Genomic DNA, 16,459 nt, shown 5'->3' on the forward strand with positions numbered 1-16,459 from the left:
CCAAAAGATCTAATATATAGTCTAAAACAAAAGTCCCAAAATTTCATAGAATACACGCATATTGGTGGTTATCAGACAGATTGGGTAGATGAAGGAAAATGATTAAAAAGTGTAAATGGAGGGAGAAAGACACCTGCAGCACTGCTTGAGTTCTTTCACATAATATAGGCTCCACTAGGTGCAACACTACCTGACCAAATTTTGAATGTTCAGGTGGGAAAATGGGGGGGGACTGTAAGGAATTCAGCAGGTAAATCTATAGCTACAGTAAATAAATTAAATGAACAAACAAACTTAAGAGTCATCTACATTGCCAAGAATACTGTGCAAGACATAGTTGAGGGGAAGAAGGTAGAGGCCTAAACGGCTATTCAAAATAACAAGAAAAAAATGGTCCAGGATTGACATAGAAGGATATATACAATCTGTAAGTACAGTAAGATCTTATACTAAAAACGCATTGAATTCAAATGTCACTGGATTTTTTAAAAAAATATTTAGTAAGGATTGTTTATATATAAGGAAGCTTAGACATCAACACCGAACATTACCATCTACTTTGGTGGAATTTCCAATCTTTTATTTATAAACTTCTCACCCTTTCAAACTAAAACCTTATTTCAAAATATACTTACTTGCACCAGGAGTGTGCAAGCCAATTCAAGCCATTAAGCTGATAGTCTCTTAACTCTAAACCCTCGTGTCCACCAATATAAGATGGTTGCTTCTTCAGGGCGACAAATCTTGGTCTTTGTTTTAGTACCTTTAATTAAAATCAGTATTAGTATGTAGAAATCACACTGATTTTTAAATTTTTTACTTCAAGTGGTCTTCAGAAGTTCCATGACTAAAATATATTTGAAAACTCAGAAGACTGTTTTCTATTACTGCAATATGAATATATGGCAAAATACTTAGCCCTCATTTCTGAGCAGAAGACAAGCAAGCTCCTGCTAAAATGCAAGCACAGGGGCGCCATGTGAGCCCACAGCTAAGAGTTATGTCAAATTCATTCATTTAATCCTTGCTCATCCTTGACTAGAAATAAACCAAAAAAACTAGCTTAAGTTTACACCTGATTTCTATGAATTCAACTCAAATCTTTGAAAACAGAAGACATAGCAGTATACAGATCTCAAAAGTACAATTAAACACTTTTAAGCAAAAAAGTTCTTATAATTAAGACAGGTAGTCCTGGAAACACTTTTTGATACAGACTTCTCTTTTCATTTAAAACAAAACTCTTAATTCTAGATGCCCAAGGAATGTTCGTTAGGTGGTCTCACCTACAGATTCCCCACAACCACCACCATCAAACTGTTCGGCAGTTTTACACAGCTTTGCTTATCTAAGCTAGAAGGTAGGTGCATATCTAAGTATACAGGGCAATTAAAAGAATAAAATTTCCTTTTAAGTCCTATCAGCCAAGCAGTTCTATCCCATAATTGCCTGAGATCAGTATACAACTTTCTATTTATAATGCGTACACATTTTCTAATTAACAATGTCAGACAATACTCACTTTGCAATCTTTAAAAGGAGTAGTTTTAGACTGATTCCTGCTAAAATACTCATCTATGCAAGCTTGAAACTTTTTGGAAATGAGAGCTCCATCTTCCCAGCTGCACTCTGAGTACGGAAGGCCCTGCCATTTGCAGTAATAATCAGGATAACCAGCTGCTGACTTTTGGTTGGAATGAGCTGTGAGATAAACCAGTATTTTATATTGCATTTAATCTTGGCTAAGACATAACTCATAGTAAAAGTTACACAAATAGAAATTAATCATGTTACAGTAATCTGTTATGGTGGTCTGGGAGGTGGCGTAATGGATAAGGCTTTGGACTCTAAAGCATGAGGTCCCTACAGCACACATACCAGAGTGATTTCTGATTGTTCATGAATAAACTCTTTAAAAATAATAATAATAATCTATTATGAAACAGTAAGCATTTGTGTCTGATATATAAGCAATAAATTTAAGATTTTTGTCAGATCATTACCATGTGAAAAAAGAAACATTTTTTACTAACCAATTATTCGCTCCACTATTTGATACTGCTTATGTAGATCATCAGTAAGTTCCTGCTGGCAATTGTAATATTCTACATCTTCGGGGGAAGCATTTTTCAACCTGAAAAGATTAGTAATCCAGAGACAGACTTTAAAATCTTCAGTAAATACCCCAAGCCTCCCAGATATTATCTGTGGCAAAAAAAAATATTGAATTTTAACTTATTGTATGGAGAATGAAGACATTAAAACAGAAATGATTTTTTAATATTTATTTTCCTTTTTGTTGCCCTTGTTGTTTAACATTGCTGTGGTTACTAACGTTGCTGTTGTTGGATAGGACAGAGAGAAATGGAGAGAGGAGAGGAAGACGGGGGAGGGAAAGACAGACACCTGCAGACCTGCTTCACTGCTTGTGAAGCGACTCCCCCCTGCAGGTGGGGAGCCGGGGGCTCGAACCGTGGCTTTGTACCACATGCACTTAACCCGCTGCGCCACTGCCCGACTGCCTCAGAAATGATTTTTAACTTTGAAAATTTGTAATTTATAGAACAAATTCTATGCAATTATTATTAAAGAAGACCTTATAAATGGCTACTACTAGGAAATTTTGAATTTATGCAAATGCTTATAAACATAATTTTACATTATCATTGGTTCTTGATTATAGGTTGTGTATCAACAAAAACCGTGATAATCTTTAAATTATATTTTTTAAAGTGTGATGGACAGTATAGTTACCATCTCTTTGTTTCCTGGTCTTTCTTCTTATAATTATCTAATTTTTTCATTCCTCTAACATTCTGTTGCTTAAGGGTTTCTTCTGTCTCCCAAGTATTATGAATATGGGACCATCCTTTCCATTTTATTAAATACTGGACATCTCCTGGTTCTTTGTTTTTTTCGAATCCTGCATTTGGGTCACCATCTGCTTCAACTGCATAGATGGTTGTAGTAGCACCAGTAGCTGAAAGTATATAAAAAAAAATTCCATTTAATTTTGCCACAGGACTATTACTTTCAGCTATTAAAGAAAAACAAGGATATAAGCAGAAAAATACATGATCTTAAAAATAAGCATCAGGGTACAGAAATTAGTAGGAAGTTATACTATACTTATACAAAAAAAAAAAGTCCCTCAAAACACAATATGTAGCACAGCATACTAATAATAAGGAAACAGGTAGCTGGAAATTAAATAAAAATCATATCTAAAAAACGCTCATCATTTCTTCCCTCAGTAAATTGAAGGAGAAGGAAAATATGAATGTAGTTCTATTTGCATTTACACGGTGAAGTCAAACATAGTAAGGCAAATCCCAACTATGGGATTTTCACAGAAAAACAAGCCTCCAACTAATTTGGTCATAATAATTACCCACTGCCTTTTTTTTTTTTTTTAATATCAAGACTACAAGAAGCCTTCCCCATTCAGTTAAAAATCTGTATTTCTCCCAGTCCTGGAACCTCTGGGACCTGCTATAATGCCTCTGCTGTCCTCAACTAATTCAGTGCAGCCAGTGCCGCTGGAGATTTCAAGCCGGAGATATCAACCTTGTAACCCCCAATAATCTGGTGAAACCTTTCCTAACACATGGGACTACCTAGTTCCACTTCAGGTAGTGATTTCTCTAACAAAGTTACAGATTCTAGATAGAGGCTAGGGCCTAGAGAGGTGGGTACAAACAAGTATACAGGTATCCATAAATTGGAGGAACCTCAAAATTAAAGTGCTTAACAGTCCTCTGTGATTAGACTTAGAACTAATATTTAGCTCAGCAATCTAGTAGAAAGGCCTACAGAAGGCACTGTCCATCTTCCAATTTATTGCTTAGGCTTAGTCATCCTCCTGTCCTATCCCCTACTTCACATGCCTCAATCACTTTATCTACTCAAATAATCCCACAAAAGTAAGATACATCTCTTAATCTCTTCTGATAGCATCAGCATTATTATCACTCCCAATGATCTTTAGAGGAAACACCGTATACAACTAGCCAAGAGATATACTGGCAAAGAAGTACTTATCGATTAAAGGGCAATTATTATTTCTATGACAATCTTTATTGCGATCACCAAACAAGTAAATGCAGTAAAACTCAAGGTTAGCTTTGACCCCAACCAAAATCCTAGGTGTATTTCCTAACTTGATGTAAGACCCCATAAACCTAGTATCAGTTTGGATACAACCGATGACACTCAATGCTTTAATAACTGGAAGAAAGTCTAAGCTTGTCAGATAAAGGAGCACAAAAACTAGAAAATAGTAGCAGACTAACTTATTAACAATGGCCTTTTTGTACAATACCAAGCCACCCCATTACCTGGGGGCCCAGTCAGGGAATCTTTGGGTAACCCCACAGATTCAATGGGCCTACACCTCTCATAGGTCTCTCTCCACCATCACCGACCGGTCACTTCCATCAGAAACTTCATCATAAAGCCTTTTGTGAGCTTCTTCAGGACCATACTCTCACTAGAGAGGTGTGTACAAGTATACAGGCATGCATAAGTTGGGGGAACTATATACCTCAAAATAGAAGTGCTTAATAGTCCTCTGTGATTGTTCACTATGAACTAACAATGGAAACGACTGCCCTACTTACTCTCCCAAGGATGACTGGGTCGCCCTATTCTGCTACTTGGGGAAAACTGGTCCTGAAATGAGTGCAGCCTAGAATGTTCCCAGTTACGACCCAAGACTGAGAACACAGACTGACAGGGACTCAGAAGTTTTACAGGCACCTGTGCTAAATATGAATAAATATGGGCCCCAGGTCAGACCCACATGATAAATAGTTAATCTACGTATTTTCTTCAAATTTGGGAGCTACTCTCTGCTCTAACCCAGCTTTCTAGTCCTATTCTCAATTCTGACACCATCCTCCCAGACAATATTTTTAGTTCACCTCCATGTTACCTATAAAGCTACAGCAAAAATTACATTAGTCATTGGCCCATCAGAATATACCTAAAATAAACTTCCTATTCTTATCTGCTCTATTCCTACTTTATGGTCCATTTATATTAAACATTTTGTCCTGTTTTACATCTTACTGCATTTCAGCCACCAAGTTGCAAATGCTACTACAATTTCATCCTGACCTCCCTGGGCAGATGACCTCACCAATGTGTCCTGGAACCTCACCTCTCCTCTCCAGAGCCCTACCTGACTAAGATAGAAGGAGGCTACGGGTACAGATCAATCTGCCGTGAACACCTATTTCCAGCAGAGAAGCAATTATAGAAGAGACCTTTCACCTTCTGCACCCCATACAGAATTTTGATCCATATTCCCAGAGGGGTAAAGTTAAGAGATGACCAAAGGGCTCTGAACTCCAATTCCATCAGGACCCAGAGATGGGGGGGGGGGGTATGATGTGACTTGGGAAGAGAATACGGCCATAGTTACACTGCCATAGTTATGTTACAGTGTGCAATGGCCAACTATATATCAGTAGATAGATATCTTGGGAGAACTAACACAGTTGCCAATGAAGAGAATAGACACACAAAACCCTGGTGCTGGGAATGGTATGGAAATATATCCTGGTTATCTTATAATTTTGTAAATCAATCTAAATCACTAATAAAAAATTTTAAAGTGGAAGATGTTTATAATAAAATTGTAATGCATTAAGGAAAAAATTAAAAGCAATTAAACCACTTGTGACATCAAAGTACCTAAACAACTATTTAAGCAAAACAACAGAAAAATTCAAAAACACAGATCAATAAATGTCTAAGGACCAGACAGACAGCAAGACACCTGCCCCCTCAGACCAGGTTTAAGCCCCAGCTCCACACAGTAGTGCCATAATGCCACAGGGGGAACTCCCATGATGTGGTGTTCGTTTTTCTCTGAGTAAAAAAGTAACTCCCGGGAGTTGGGTGGTAGCGCAGTGGGTGAAGCGCAGGTAATGCAAAGCTCAAGGACCCCGGTTCGAGCCCCCGGCTCCCCAGCTGCAGGGGAGTTGCTTCACAAGCAGTGAAGCAGGTCTGCACGTGTCTATCTTTCTCTTCCCCTCTCTCCATTTCTCTCTGTCCTATCCAACAACAATAGCATCAATAACAAGAATAATAACTACAACTATAAAACAACAAGGGCAAAAACAAAATGGAATTTTTAAAAAAGTGACTCCTAAGAGCAGTGCAATTGTGCATACACATAAAGTCCTGATTCCACAAAATAAGAAAATAATAATAAAGAAAAGTACTGGGGGGATTAGCGACAGTAGAGAATGTTCCTTCCTCCAAAGGGAGGATGGACAATATACCTATTTTCCACCTGAAGAAGATGGATCCTGATATTGGGGCAGCTTGGAACATTCCTACTCATGACCACAGAATGTGAGCTCAGATCTACAGGGATGCAGAGGTCACATAGGCTCCTAAGCTGAATATGGGCCTCAGATCACATCAAATCGATGGGGTTTACAGTCAGCAATAATTATACACCTTTCCCATATTTGGGAGCTACTTTCTTCCCTGATCCAGCTTTCTGGTCCTTTTTCCAGCCATGACATCATCTCCCCAGACAATAACTTGGATCCACCTGCATATCAGATTTCAGGCTCAGGAGAAAAAAAAAAAAAAACACTAGTATAGCCACAGGCCCTTTAGAATATAACTAAAATATGCCTACTAGCTATCTACAAAATGGAGGGCCCCCCAACTCTTCCTCTGCACTATTCCAGCCTTTAGGTTCATGATTAATCAACAATTTGTGAGGCTTTATATGTTAACTCTCTTTTCAGCCACCAGGTTCCAGATGCTAAAACGATGCCAACCAGACTTCCCTGGACAGACAACCCCACCAATGTGTCCTGGAGCTCTGATTTCCTAGAACCCCGCCCACTAGGGAAAGAGAGAGGCAGACTGGGAGTATGGATCGACCTGTCAACGCCCATGTTCAGTGGGGAAGTAATTACAGAAGCTAGACCTTCCACCTTCTGCAACCCACAATGACCTTGGGTCCATACTCCCAGAGGGTTAAAGAAAAGGAAAACTATCAAGGGAGTGGATGGGATACGGAGTTCTGGTGATGGAAATTGTGTAGAGTTGTACCTCTATTATCCTATGGTTTTGTCAGTGTTTCCTTTGTATAAATAAAAAAGAAAAAGAAAATATTACTGGGGACTGGGTGGTGGCACACTGGCTGAGCACACGTTACAGCATGCAAGGGCCCGGGTTTGAGCTCCCAGTTCCCACCTACAGGGGGAAAGCTTTGCAAGTGGTAAAGCAAGGCTACAGGTGTCTCTCTCTCTTCCTCTCTATAACCCCCTTCCTTCTCGATTTCTGGCTGTCTCTATCCAATAATTAAAATAAATAAAAAAATTAAAATTAAAAAAAGAAAATTATCAACACAACACAAAGTGGATATTCTCTTTGAAATAAGTACTCAGATTAAACAAAAATATACTTTTATAGAAAATATGCAAAACAAAATAAAAAGCCAGAAAAAGCCAGAGAGTTCATAGGTTAGAGCATGTGCCTGGTCATTTAAGTGGCTCAGGTGCAAACTCCAGCAGCACATGGGAGGTGCTTTTGAACCTTCTCCCTGTCTGAAAATATGGGGGAGAGGAAGAGGGAGGAGAGGACAGAAGAGGAAGAAAAGGTAACAGGCCAAAGCAGTAAATCATACATGTAACATGGAGACTATGAAACACTAAAAGAAGACGAGAACGAATATATCTCCATCCTCTGGTTTCTGGACTTTACCTCCTTTTCTCCCAATTCGACAATCCATAAACCTTTCTATTGTTTCAAATTCCTCTTCCTCGGGCTGAGGGACATCCTCTCCACAAACTTCTAGCAGGTCGTCAGAATCGGTTTTCATTTCCTCATCTTCCTTATAGCTAACATTGACAGTTGCTTGACGACGAGAACTTCTTTTATCATTGTCATAGTCTTCATCATCATCTTCATCCTCAGATGAATCAACCTGTCTCTTTTTTGGTCCAAGAATCTTCTTTCCATTTTTTGACTTCGATCTAGAGAAGGCCAGAGAAAGGTTTTTACGAAAATAATGGCACAAGATCTGAGAAACTATATATAAGAACACCATCTTTAGCCAACCCTCTTCAGCATCAAAGAACATACTGTAGGTACCTATTTTGAGGTTTTCTGCTTTTAACTTTGTTTTTTGGCTCATAATCAGATTCTGTTTCATCGCAACTGCTTTTATCTCTTTCTTCTTCGGATTCTGAATCTGTACCAGATTGAGATGGAGATCCTGACCCAGACATCTGCCAGTCTTCACTGTATAAAAAAAATATAAAGCAATTTTACATTGACATCGTATCACACATTTTACCTTTGATAAAATAGACGGACCTATATGAAATATAATATTCTTTAGCACTGTCTTCTCACTTGCTAAGTGAATTTTCAACTACATTGTCTTATCAGCTCTTTAACTCTTTATTGAGTGGTTTCTAAGCATAAGTAAGCAAAATATTTTGAGAAAACAAGTAATTTGTGATTAGGGACAAACTTTGCTATAAAAGTATTACAGTTTGTATTAGAAAAAAATACATAAATAGAAAAATATAGCTTTTACCCATAATAAGAAATATTAAAACACTGGAGCACCACACAAAAGGGAGACTTTACAAGTGATGACGCTGTGCTATGATGTCTTTACTGCCACTCTCACCCACCTCCACCCCCACCTTTTGTTCATATCTAAAAACAAGCAATTACGCAGATACAAAGACCAATGAAGGCCTAACAGCAAGAAGAAAAAAAGTTTAAAATACCTATAGAATAAAAAAAATGCTAAAAAGTATATTCATAAATTTCCTCTATAACTTGTTTTGTTAATGAATTTTAATTCAATGAATGGGAAACAAATGTTAATTGACTATTAATACAGGTTAAACACTTAGCACACTAATTTATAGTAATAGGGTAATCATATATAATTATAATATCCTCACGAGACTCTAGTCCCTTTTGTTTTAATTTTCTAGAGACTGTTTTTTCAAGACTAAATTCAAATTTATAAAAGTGAATACTTGTTAAAATTATTTTTTAAAAGATTCTGGGTTTTATTTTCCCTTTTATTGCCCTTATTTTTTTATTACTGTTGTTGTAGTTATTATTGTCATCATTGTTGGATAGGACAGAGAGAAATGGAGAGAGGGGGAGAGAAAGATAAGACACCTGCAGACCTGCTTCACCGATTGTGAAGTGACTCCCCTGCAGGTGGGGAGCCAGGGGCTGGAACCAGGATCCTTACACCAGTCCTTGTGCTACACGCCACATGCGCTTAACCTGCTGTGCTACCGCCCGACTTCCAAAGATTTTATGTTTTAAGGTAATCTCTGTCATCATTTAATGATTACCTTACCTCTGTTACTATTTTTACAGTCTTTTTAAAATTCCAGACAGTGTGAACACTGGATGTAATGTACTGATATATTATATAGAATTAATATAGAGTTCTGCTGAAAGGCATATCTTAAGTTTTTAAGCATATACATAATATCCTGTCTCATAGCATCAGTTTATTGCTGTTTTTTGCATTAAACTATATTATGAGTTGCATACTCAATCACATATAAGATGTTGTTCTAGGGAGTCGGGCTGTAGCACAGCCGGTTAAGCGCACACAGGGCAAAATGTATGGACCAGCATAAGGATCCCAGTTGGAGCCCTGGCTGCCCCCTGCAGGGGAATCGCTTCACAATCGGTGAAGCAGGTCTGCAGGTGTCTATTTCTCTCTCCCCCTTTGTCTCCCCCCCCCTCCATTTCTCTCTGTCCTATCCAACAACAACTACAACAATAAAACAACAAGGGCAACACAAGGGAATAAATAAATTAAATATTTCTTTTTAAAAAAAGATGTTCTAGTTATGAAAAAAACCACAGAGAAGCAAATATTTTATCTTGAGATCTCAAAGTATACAAATTAGATGGCGCAAGAGACAGGATTCACAAGTTTTGGTTTTTAATTTTTCCTAATATAAACTGTAATAATTTTAGAGCTGACAAAGCTTGCACATAATCACATATTACTTGTTTCTTCAAAAGTTTGCTTACTTATGCATAGAAATCATTTAATAAAGAGTTAAAAAAGCTGATAAGACATAGTAGTTGAAAATTCACTTAGCAAGTGAGAAAAGAGTGCTAAAGAAATTAGAATGTAGTATAGCAGAATCGCAGAATAAGAAAAAAAGACACAAAACTAAGATATGAAGTTTCACAGCAAAAATGTATAAAACAAATTTAAACTTATCCAATGAAATTAAAAGTGGCAAAGAAAATTATCAAGATAAAAACAATGTAGTACTTGTTGAGAGAAAAAAAGTCCTCTCTATATATACTCTAACACCTCCTGAGTCAACACAGCAGGAAGCTATGAGTTCCTACGTGAACTCTACAGAGGACATAGTAATTTCACACACAGATGAATAGTTAAAAATAATTATTAGAATATGCTAACAGGAGCAGTCAAAATCAATCATTCTTTGATATGTACACTCCTGTTTCCAAAGTCAAAGATTTTTGTCACTGAAAAAATATAGGAAAAACTTAAAAATATAGGGAAGAGAGAATACAGAAGATATACAAGTGGCACAAAAATCTCAGGACATCACAGAAAAATGCATGCTAAATATTAATAATTTAAATTTACCTATTAAAATGCCAGAGACCAAAAATTTATATCTTTTAACAATTATTCATAAAAGAAATACAAAATTGGGATTTTTCCTGATGTGAAATAGGTTACACAAAAAGACATACTCCTTGTTCAACAATTTGTTTGGCTTTGTATGTTAACTCTCTTTTCAGCCACCAGGTTCCGGATGCCAGCATGATGCCGACCAGGACACGACCCCACCAACGTGTCCTGGAGCTTTGCTTCCCAAGAGACCCACCCTACTAGGGAAAGAGAGAGGCAGCCTGGGAGTATGGACCAACCAGTCAATGCACATGTTCAGCAGGGAAACAATTACAGAAGCCACAACGACCCTGGGTCCATACTCCCAGAGGGTTAGAGAATGGGAAGGCTATCACGGGAGGGGGTGGGATATGGAGATTGGGTGGTAGGAACTGTGTGGAGTCGTACCCCTCCTATCCTACGGTTTTGTTAATGTCTCCTTTCTTAAATAAATAAAATATATATATATATATTTTTAAAAAGACATACTCTTTATGCTTTTTCCTTTTAACCTCACTTGATGAGTCATCAGAATCTTCACTGCTAGAAGAATCCTGTAGAGAAATATTAATATTAAAAGTGAATGGCATTTATCATTAAAATTTAAACATCAACTTTCAGTTTGTCGTACTATTTAACATTCACTTTGCTAATAGTAACTGTAAAACCTTCCCCCCATATTGTTATACTTAAATTATAATTACATACAAAGTTATACTGATTATAATTTAATTGCAAATCTATAGCATTAAATTAGTGACATTAAATAAATGTCATGTTGCCTACATTTTGTATAAAACCTTAATAAACCCTACCTTCTCTGGAAGGTCTGGTATGGCATCATAAAGGAATCCTAACTGTTGGGCTATCAAAACTTAATGTCTTTCTTCCTCACTCAAGTTTTTGACAATTCTTCTTAAATGGTTTTGTGCAAACACATGTGCATGTGTGATCACGTGCACAGTGTGCACAATGGAGCTACAGTATGTGTAACTACGGATGATGTCCTTCATATTGACATCAAGAATCCCATTTAGAATTTGCACAAGTAAGGTTTCAATGGTACAATATGACTTCATATACATGTCTGTGCGTGTATAGTTTCTCGTAGTGACATAATTCACTTCTGCCTTTGTTATGATGAACAAATGCACAAATTTTCATTGCTTATATTGGATTCCTGAAAGTGGAATTACAGGGGAAAATATCATGCCTACAAGACTTACTATACATATCTAGTTATTTCCTAGCTAGTCTTTCAGAAACACTTTGTTTCTAGTAAGATTTTTTTTTTTTGCTTCCAGGGTTATTGCTGGGAACTGGTGCCTGCACTACGAATCCACTGCTCCTGGAGGGCATTTTTTCCCGTTTTGTTGCCCCTGTTGTTGTCATTATTATTATTGTTTCCATTGATGTTGTTGGATAGGACAAAGAGAAACTGACAGAAATGGGGAGGCCGAGAGGGGGAGAGAAAGATAAAACACCTGCAGACCTGCTTCACCGCTTGTGAAATGACCCCCCTACAGGTGGGGAGCCGGGGACTTGAACTGGGATCTTTACTCTGGTCCTTGCGCTTTGTGCCAACTGTGCTTACTCGCCGTGCTACCGCCTGACCCCCTTTAGTAAGATTTTTTTTAAAAAGATTTGCTTATTGATGAGAAAGATGAAAAGAATCAGAACATAACCCTGGGACACAATGCTGGAGACCAACCTCAGGACCTCATGACTTCAAGTCCAGCAATCTATTTGCCTGCTCAAGTAACTTTCAGTATCTATTTACTTAAGTGATTTGGTATCTACTTTTAAAACAAGGATGACCTGGGGCTGGGAGTAGCATACCTGTTTGAGAGCACTCATTAATTACCATGTGTAAGAACCCCTATTCAAGCCCCTGGTTCCTACCTGTAAGGGTGAAGCTTAATGAATGGTGAAGCACCTTTACAGGTGTCTCTCCTCTTTCCCTCTCTATGCCCCCATCCATCTCAGTTTCTGCCTCTATCCAAAATAAGCAAATATAAAATTAAAATAGTTAACTCGCCTCTTCTGATCCACTATTAGATGAAGCTTGATGTTGTTGCTGCTGCTGCTGTTGCTGTTTCTTGAGCATTGCAGATCTCTGAACAGCCAAAATACTTGGACTGGATTTCCAAAACTATAACAGAAATAGATACTTAAACTTTAAGGATGTAATAATAAAACTGAAAAAAAGGCTAATTAGGGCAGGGGTAGATAGCATAATGGTTATGCAAAAAGACTCCCGTGCCTGAGGCTCTGATGTCCCAGGTTCAATCCCCTGCACCACCAAAAAGCCAGAGCTGATCAGTGCTCTGGGGGAAAAAAAAAAAAAAGAAGAGGCTAATTTATACTGCAAACTAGTACCAATATTTTCAAAGTAGTACCATTATAACTGCCTTCCTTATTATTCACACTATATATTGCAATCTAGTTTTAATTATAATTTCAAAAATTATGCCTTTTATGTTGAATTTCACAGATTTCAGTATCTTCTTAGTGTTAAGAACACTACTTTAACAAAAACAAAATGAGAGGCCAGGTGGTGAGCACACACCTTGCCGTGTGTAAGGACCTGGGTTTAAACACCCCCCCCCCCAGTTCCATCTGCGGGGGAAAGGCTTCACAAGAAGTGCTGTGCTGTAGGGATCTCTGTCTGATCATCTTCTCCATCTCCCTTCCTCCCTCTCAATTTGTCTGTACCTACTAAAGATTAAAGTAACAATGACAACATTTTACATGATAACATGAAGCACAACAGTGCCAGAGGTGAAGCTTAATTATTTTCTTTGTGAAACAAGCTGTGTGTGTTAATTTATCTTCTCAATTAGCCATTTTAAATCAAGTCTGGCATTCTAAATAACAGTATTGTATACTATTATGATCTACCAACAAGTTGCCATAGCTCTGTAAAAGCTTTTTCAATCAAAATAGCCCTAAGCCTTTAATACCATTCTACTAGTTAAGGGGGGGGGGGGGCGCAAGTGGTGGCACACCTGGTTAAGTGCACACACTACGGTACTCAAGGTACTAGGTTCAAGCCCCTTGTTCCCACCTGTAGGGGGAAAGACTCACAAGCATCAAAGCAGGTCTGCAGGTGTCTCTTTCTCTCTATCCCCCCTCCCCTCTCAAATTCTGTCTCTATCCAATAATAAATAAATATCTAAAAAATTTTTTAAAAAACCCTTCGAAGATCCTGAAAGTAAAGACTATAAGACTAACAAAAAAATTCACAAAAACAACTATCCAAAGGGCAGATTATTTTTGTAAGTCTTCTTATACCTCAGAAAGAAAAACAAAATGGTTTACTTATGTTCACTATATTTGCTATTTATAAAGACTACTCTTTACAAAGTTAGTCCACAGGTGTTAACCAAGGTTCAGGAATCACTAGTAGTACCTTTGAATGTTATACATTCTTTCCTACAAGTACACTGAGAACGCTATAATTCAACATTAAAAATGTTTCTAAAGCAACACAAGAAATCTGCCTTCTATAGGATGCGTTTATTACCTCAGCTCCATCAACTTTCGGTGGTTTCGCTTGAACTTTGTTTTCACGAGAGGTGTCTGACTCAGACTCTGTCTGACTGCCGGAATCAGATCCAGAGTCAGAGTCACTGCTACCTGATTGGCTACTGCTTCCATCACTACTGCTTCCAGAGCTCGAACCAGATCCAGAGCCTGAAGCTGACCCAGAATCATCATCTGATTGGCTACAATTATGAAAACAGACAAAATTTGTTAAGGAAGTCATTAAATCTTGTTAATTTCACAGTCTATAGTCAAACAGAAAGGTAAATTAATGAAGCCTATAGTAATAACTGGCACAGCTGACAGATTCAGTAGCTTTCGCTAAAATAATAGCAGCAAAATCATAATTCTCCAAAGTAATGGCAAGATCTACTAAGCACAGAATCCTGGACTAGAAACTTAGATACTAAGTGTAAAAGCCATAGCCCCTGTCCTTATAATACTATTTAGCTCTAATCACCACCACCACCACCACCACCACCACCACCACCACATGAAGCAAAGGTTAAGCCTATTGGTAACTTATAAAAAATGGTGGAAAAGTTTAGAAATAACTTTACAAGGGGTCAGGCAGTGTCGCACCCAGTTAAGTGCACATATCAGCAACTGCAAGGACTCAGGTTCAAGCCCTCACTCCCCACCTGCAGAAAGTCGCTTCATGAGCAGTGATGGTGTCTACTTTTCTCTCCCTCTCTCTATTTTCCCTTCCTCTCTCAATTTCTCTCTGTTCTATCTAGTAAACATATTTTTAAAAGACGTAACTTTTTAAAGCTTTTACAAATTACAAATGTTCTACTTTTGTAGTTTTACTTTTTTCAAGTTCTTGCTCTATCAATTAAAGGAAATATAATTTATGTTAAAATATAATTTAACTTAAAATACAATTTAAGAGTCAAAAATTGCTCCATTGAGAAAAATTACTGAAATTTATGTCGTGTCCTAGGAGGTGGTACAGTGGTTCAAGCATTGGCCTCTTAAGCATGAGGTCCCAAGTTCAATGACTGGCCCTACATATGCCAGAGTAATGCTCTGGTTCTCATACATAAACAAATTTACAAAGAAAAAAAGAAAAATGAGTCAAGTTTCCACAGAATTAAGTTGAATATTATGACAAATTATAAATATTATAATTATATATAAATTATAACAAATATGTTCTAATGTAATTTTTCTAACTTCTGTAATACAACACGAAAGCATTTAATAGTTTTGAGGTAGTCTCTATTACTTGCTCTTCATTACTGCACAAAGTTTAAATGTGAACTGTTGAGAGCAATATTATTTCTGATACACTTGAAACTCAGTTATCAGATTCAACAGGTAATAATTTATGTGGACAACAGCAAAAGTTAAGCTTTAGATTCTCTGCTGTAATTTTCACAAGTACCACTAGGTGGGGGTATTGCTCTCAGAAAATTGCAATATAAAAAGTAACTACCCCCTTTCTAAAAGTAATTTCTCCTTTGCTTTGTAAACATGAAGTTAAATTGTTCCTACAAAGAAACACAAAAAAGCTTTCTAAAAGTTCTAGGTCTGAAAAGTCATATATGTAAGTAAAAAATAAAGTGTGACTTTATTTTTACAATACAAATATGCATACTTAGAACCCTTTTCATAGAATCAATACAAAAATCTAAGTTATGATGTTAATTTCAAGTCTGCCACAATTTCAACTCACTGAAGACATTGTTCTGTGGTCCAGAATAACACAGTGCCATTTAATTGAAATAAACATCCTATTTTATTGATCCTGTTTGAAGACATTACAGTAAGACTATTAAAGCTTTCTCTGGAACGGGACTTCATTGCTCCTCTAGGCCCAGCCAATTAGGTAAGACACTTTCACTCTTTCAACAATTTACTGAGAAACTAGTATGTGTTTGATACTGGGAAGGCTGAGAGGAGACAAAGTTTTTACCATTTAAAAAAAAAAAAATTAGGGCCGGATGGTAGCATGCAAGGTTAAGCACACATAATAGGAAGAGCAAGGACCCACACAAGGATCCTGGTTCGAGCCCCAGCTCCTGACCTGCAAGGGTGGAGGGGTAGCTTCACCACTTGTGAAGCAGGTTTGCAGGTGTCTTTCCTATCATCCCCATCTCCCTCAAATTCTCCATTCCTATTTAAAAAGAAAGAAAGAAAGAAAGAAAGGAAGGAAGGAAGGAAGGAAGGAAGGAAGGAAGGAAGGAAGGAAGGAAGAAAGAAAGGTCTCCAGGAGCAGTGGGTTCCTAG

General features: G+C 37.5%; 1 protein-coding gene across 4 annotated transcripts in view; it reads right to left on the bottom strand.

The window, feature by feature from the left end:
• CHD1 (chromodomain helicase DNA binding protein 1) overlaps nucleotides 1-16,459 on the bottom strand; it is a 72,535-nt gene that overhangs the window by 36,718 nt on the left and 19,358 nt on the right. For all 4 annotated transcript variants that reach the window (XM_007530480.3, XM_060201203.1, XM_060201205.1 and 1 more), the window contains exons 3-11: nucleotides 14,208-14,409; nucleotides 12,720-12,833; nucleotides 11,171-11,235; nucleotides 8,125-8,274; nucleotides 7,735-8,006; nucleotides 2,755-2,980; nucleotides 2,034-2,134; nucleotides 1,523-1,701; nucleotides 636-763 (exon numbers count right to left, since the gene is read on the bottom strand). In XM_007530480.3, coding sequence (XP_007530542.1) covers nucleotides 636-763; nucleotides 1,523-1,701; nucleotides 2,034-2,134; nucleotides 2,755-2,980; nucleotides 7,735-8,006; nucleotides 8,125-8,274; nucleotides 11,171-11,235; nucleotides 12,720-12,833; nucleotides 14,208-14,409 — 1,437 coding nt within the window. The remainder of the gene's footprint in view (nucleotides 1-635; nucleotides 764-1,522; nucleotides 1,702-2,033; nucleotides 2,135-2,754; nucleotides 2,981-7,734; nucleotides 8,007-8,124; nucleotides 8,275-11,170; nucleotides 11,236-12,719; nucleotides 12,834-14,207; nucleotides 14,410-16,459) is intronic.

The sequence above is a fragment of the Erinaceus europaeus genome, chromosome 11 (assembly GCF_950295315.1).
Source record: "Erinaceus europaeus chromosome 11, mEriEur2.1, whole genome shotgun sequence".
NCBI classification, from domain to species: Eukaryota; Metazoa; Chordata; class Mammalia; order Eulipotyphla; family Erinaceidae; genus Erinaceus; species Erinaceus europaeus.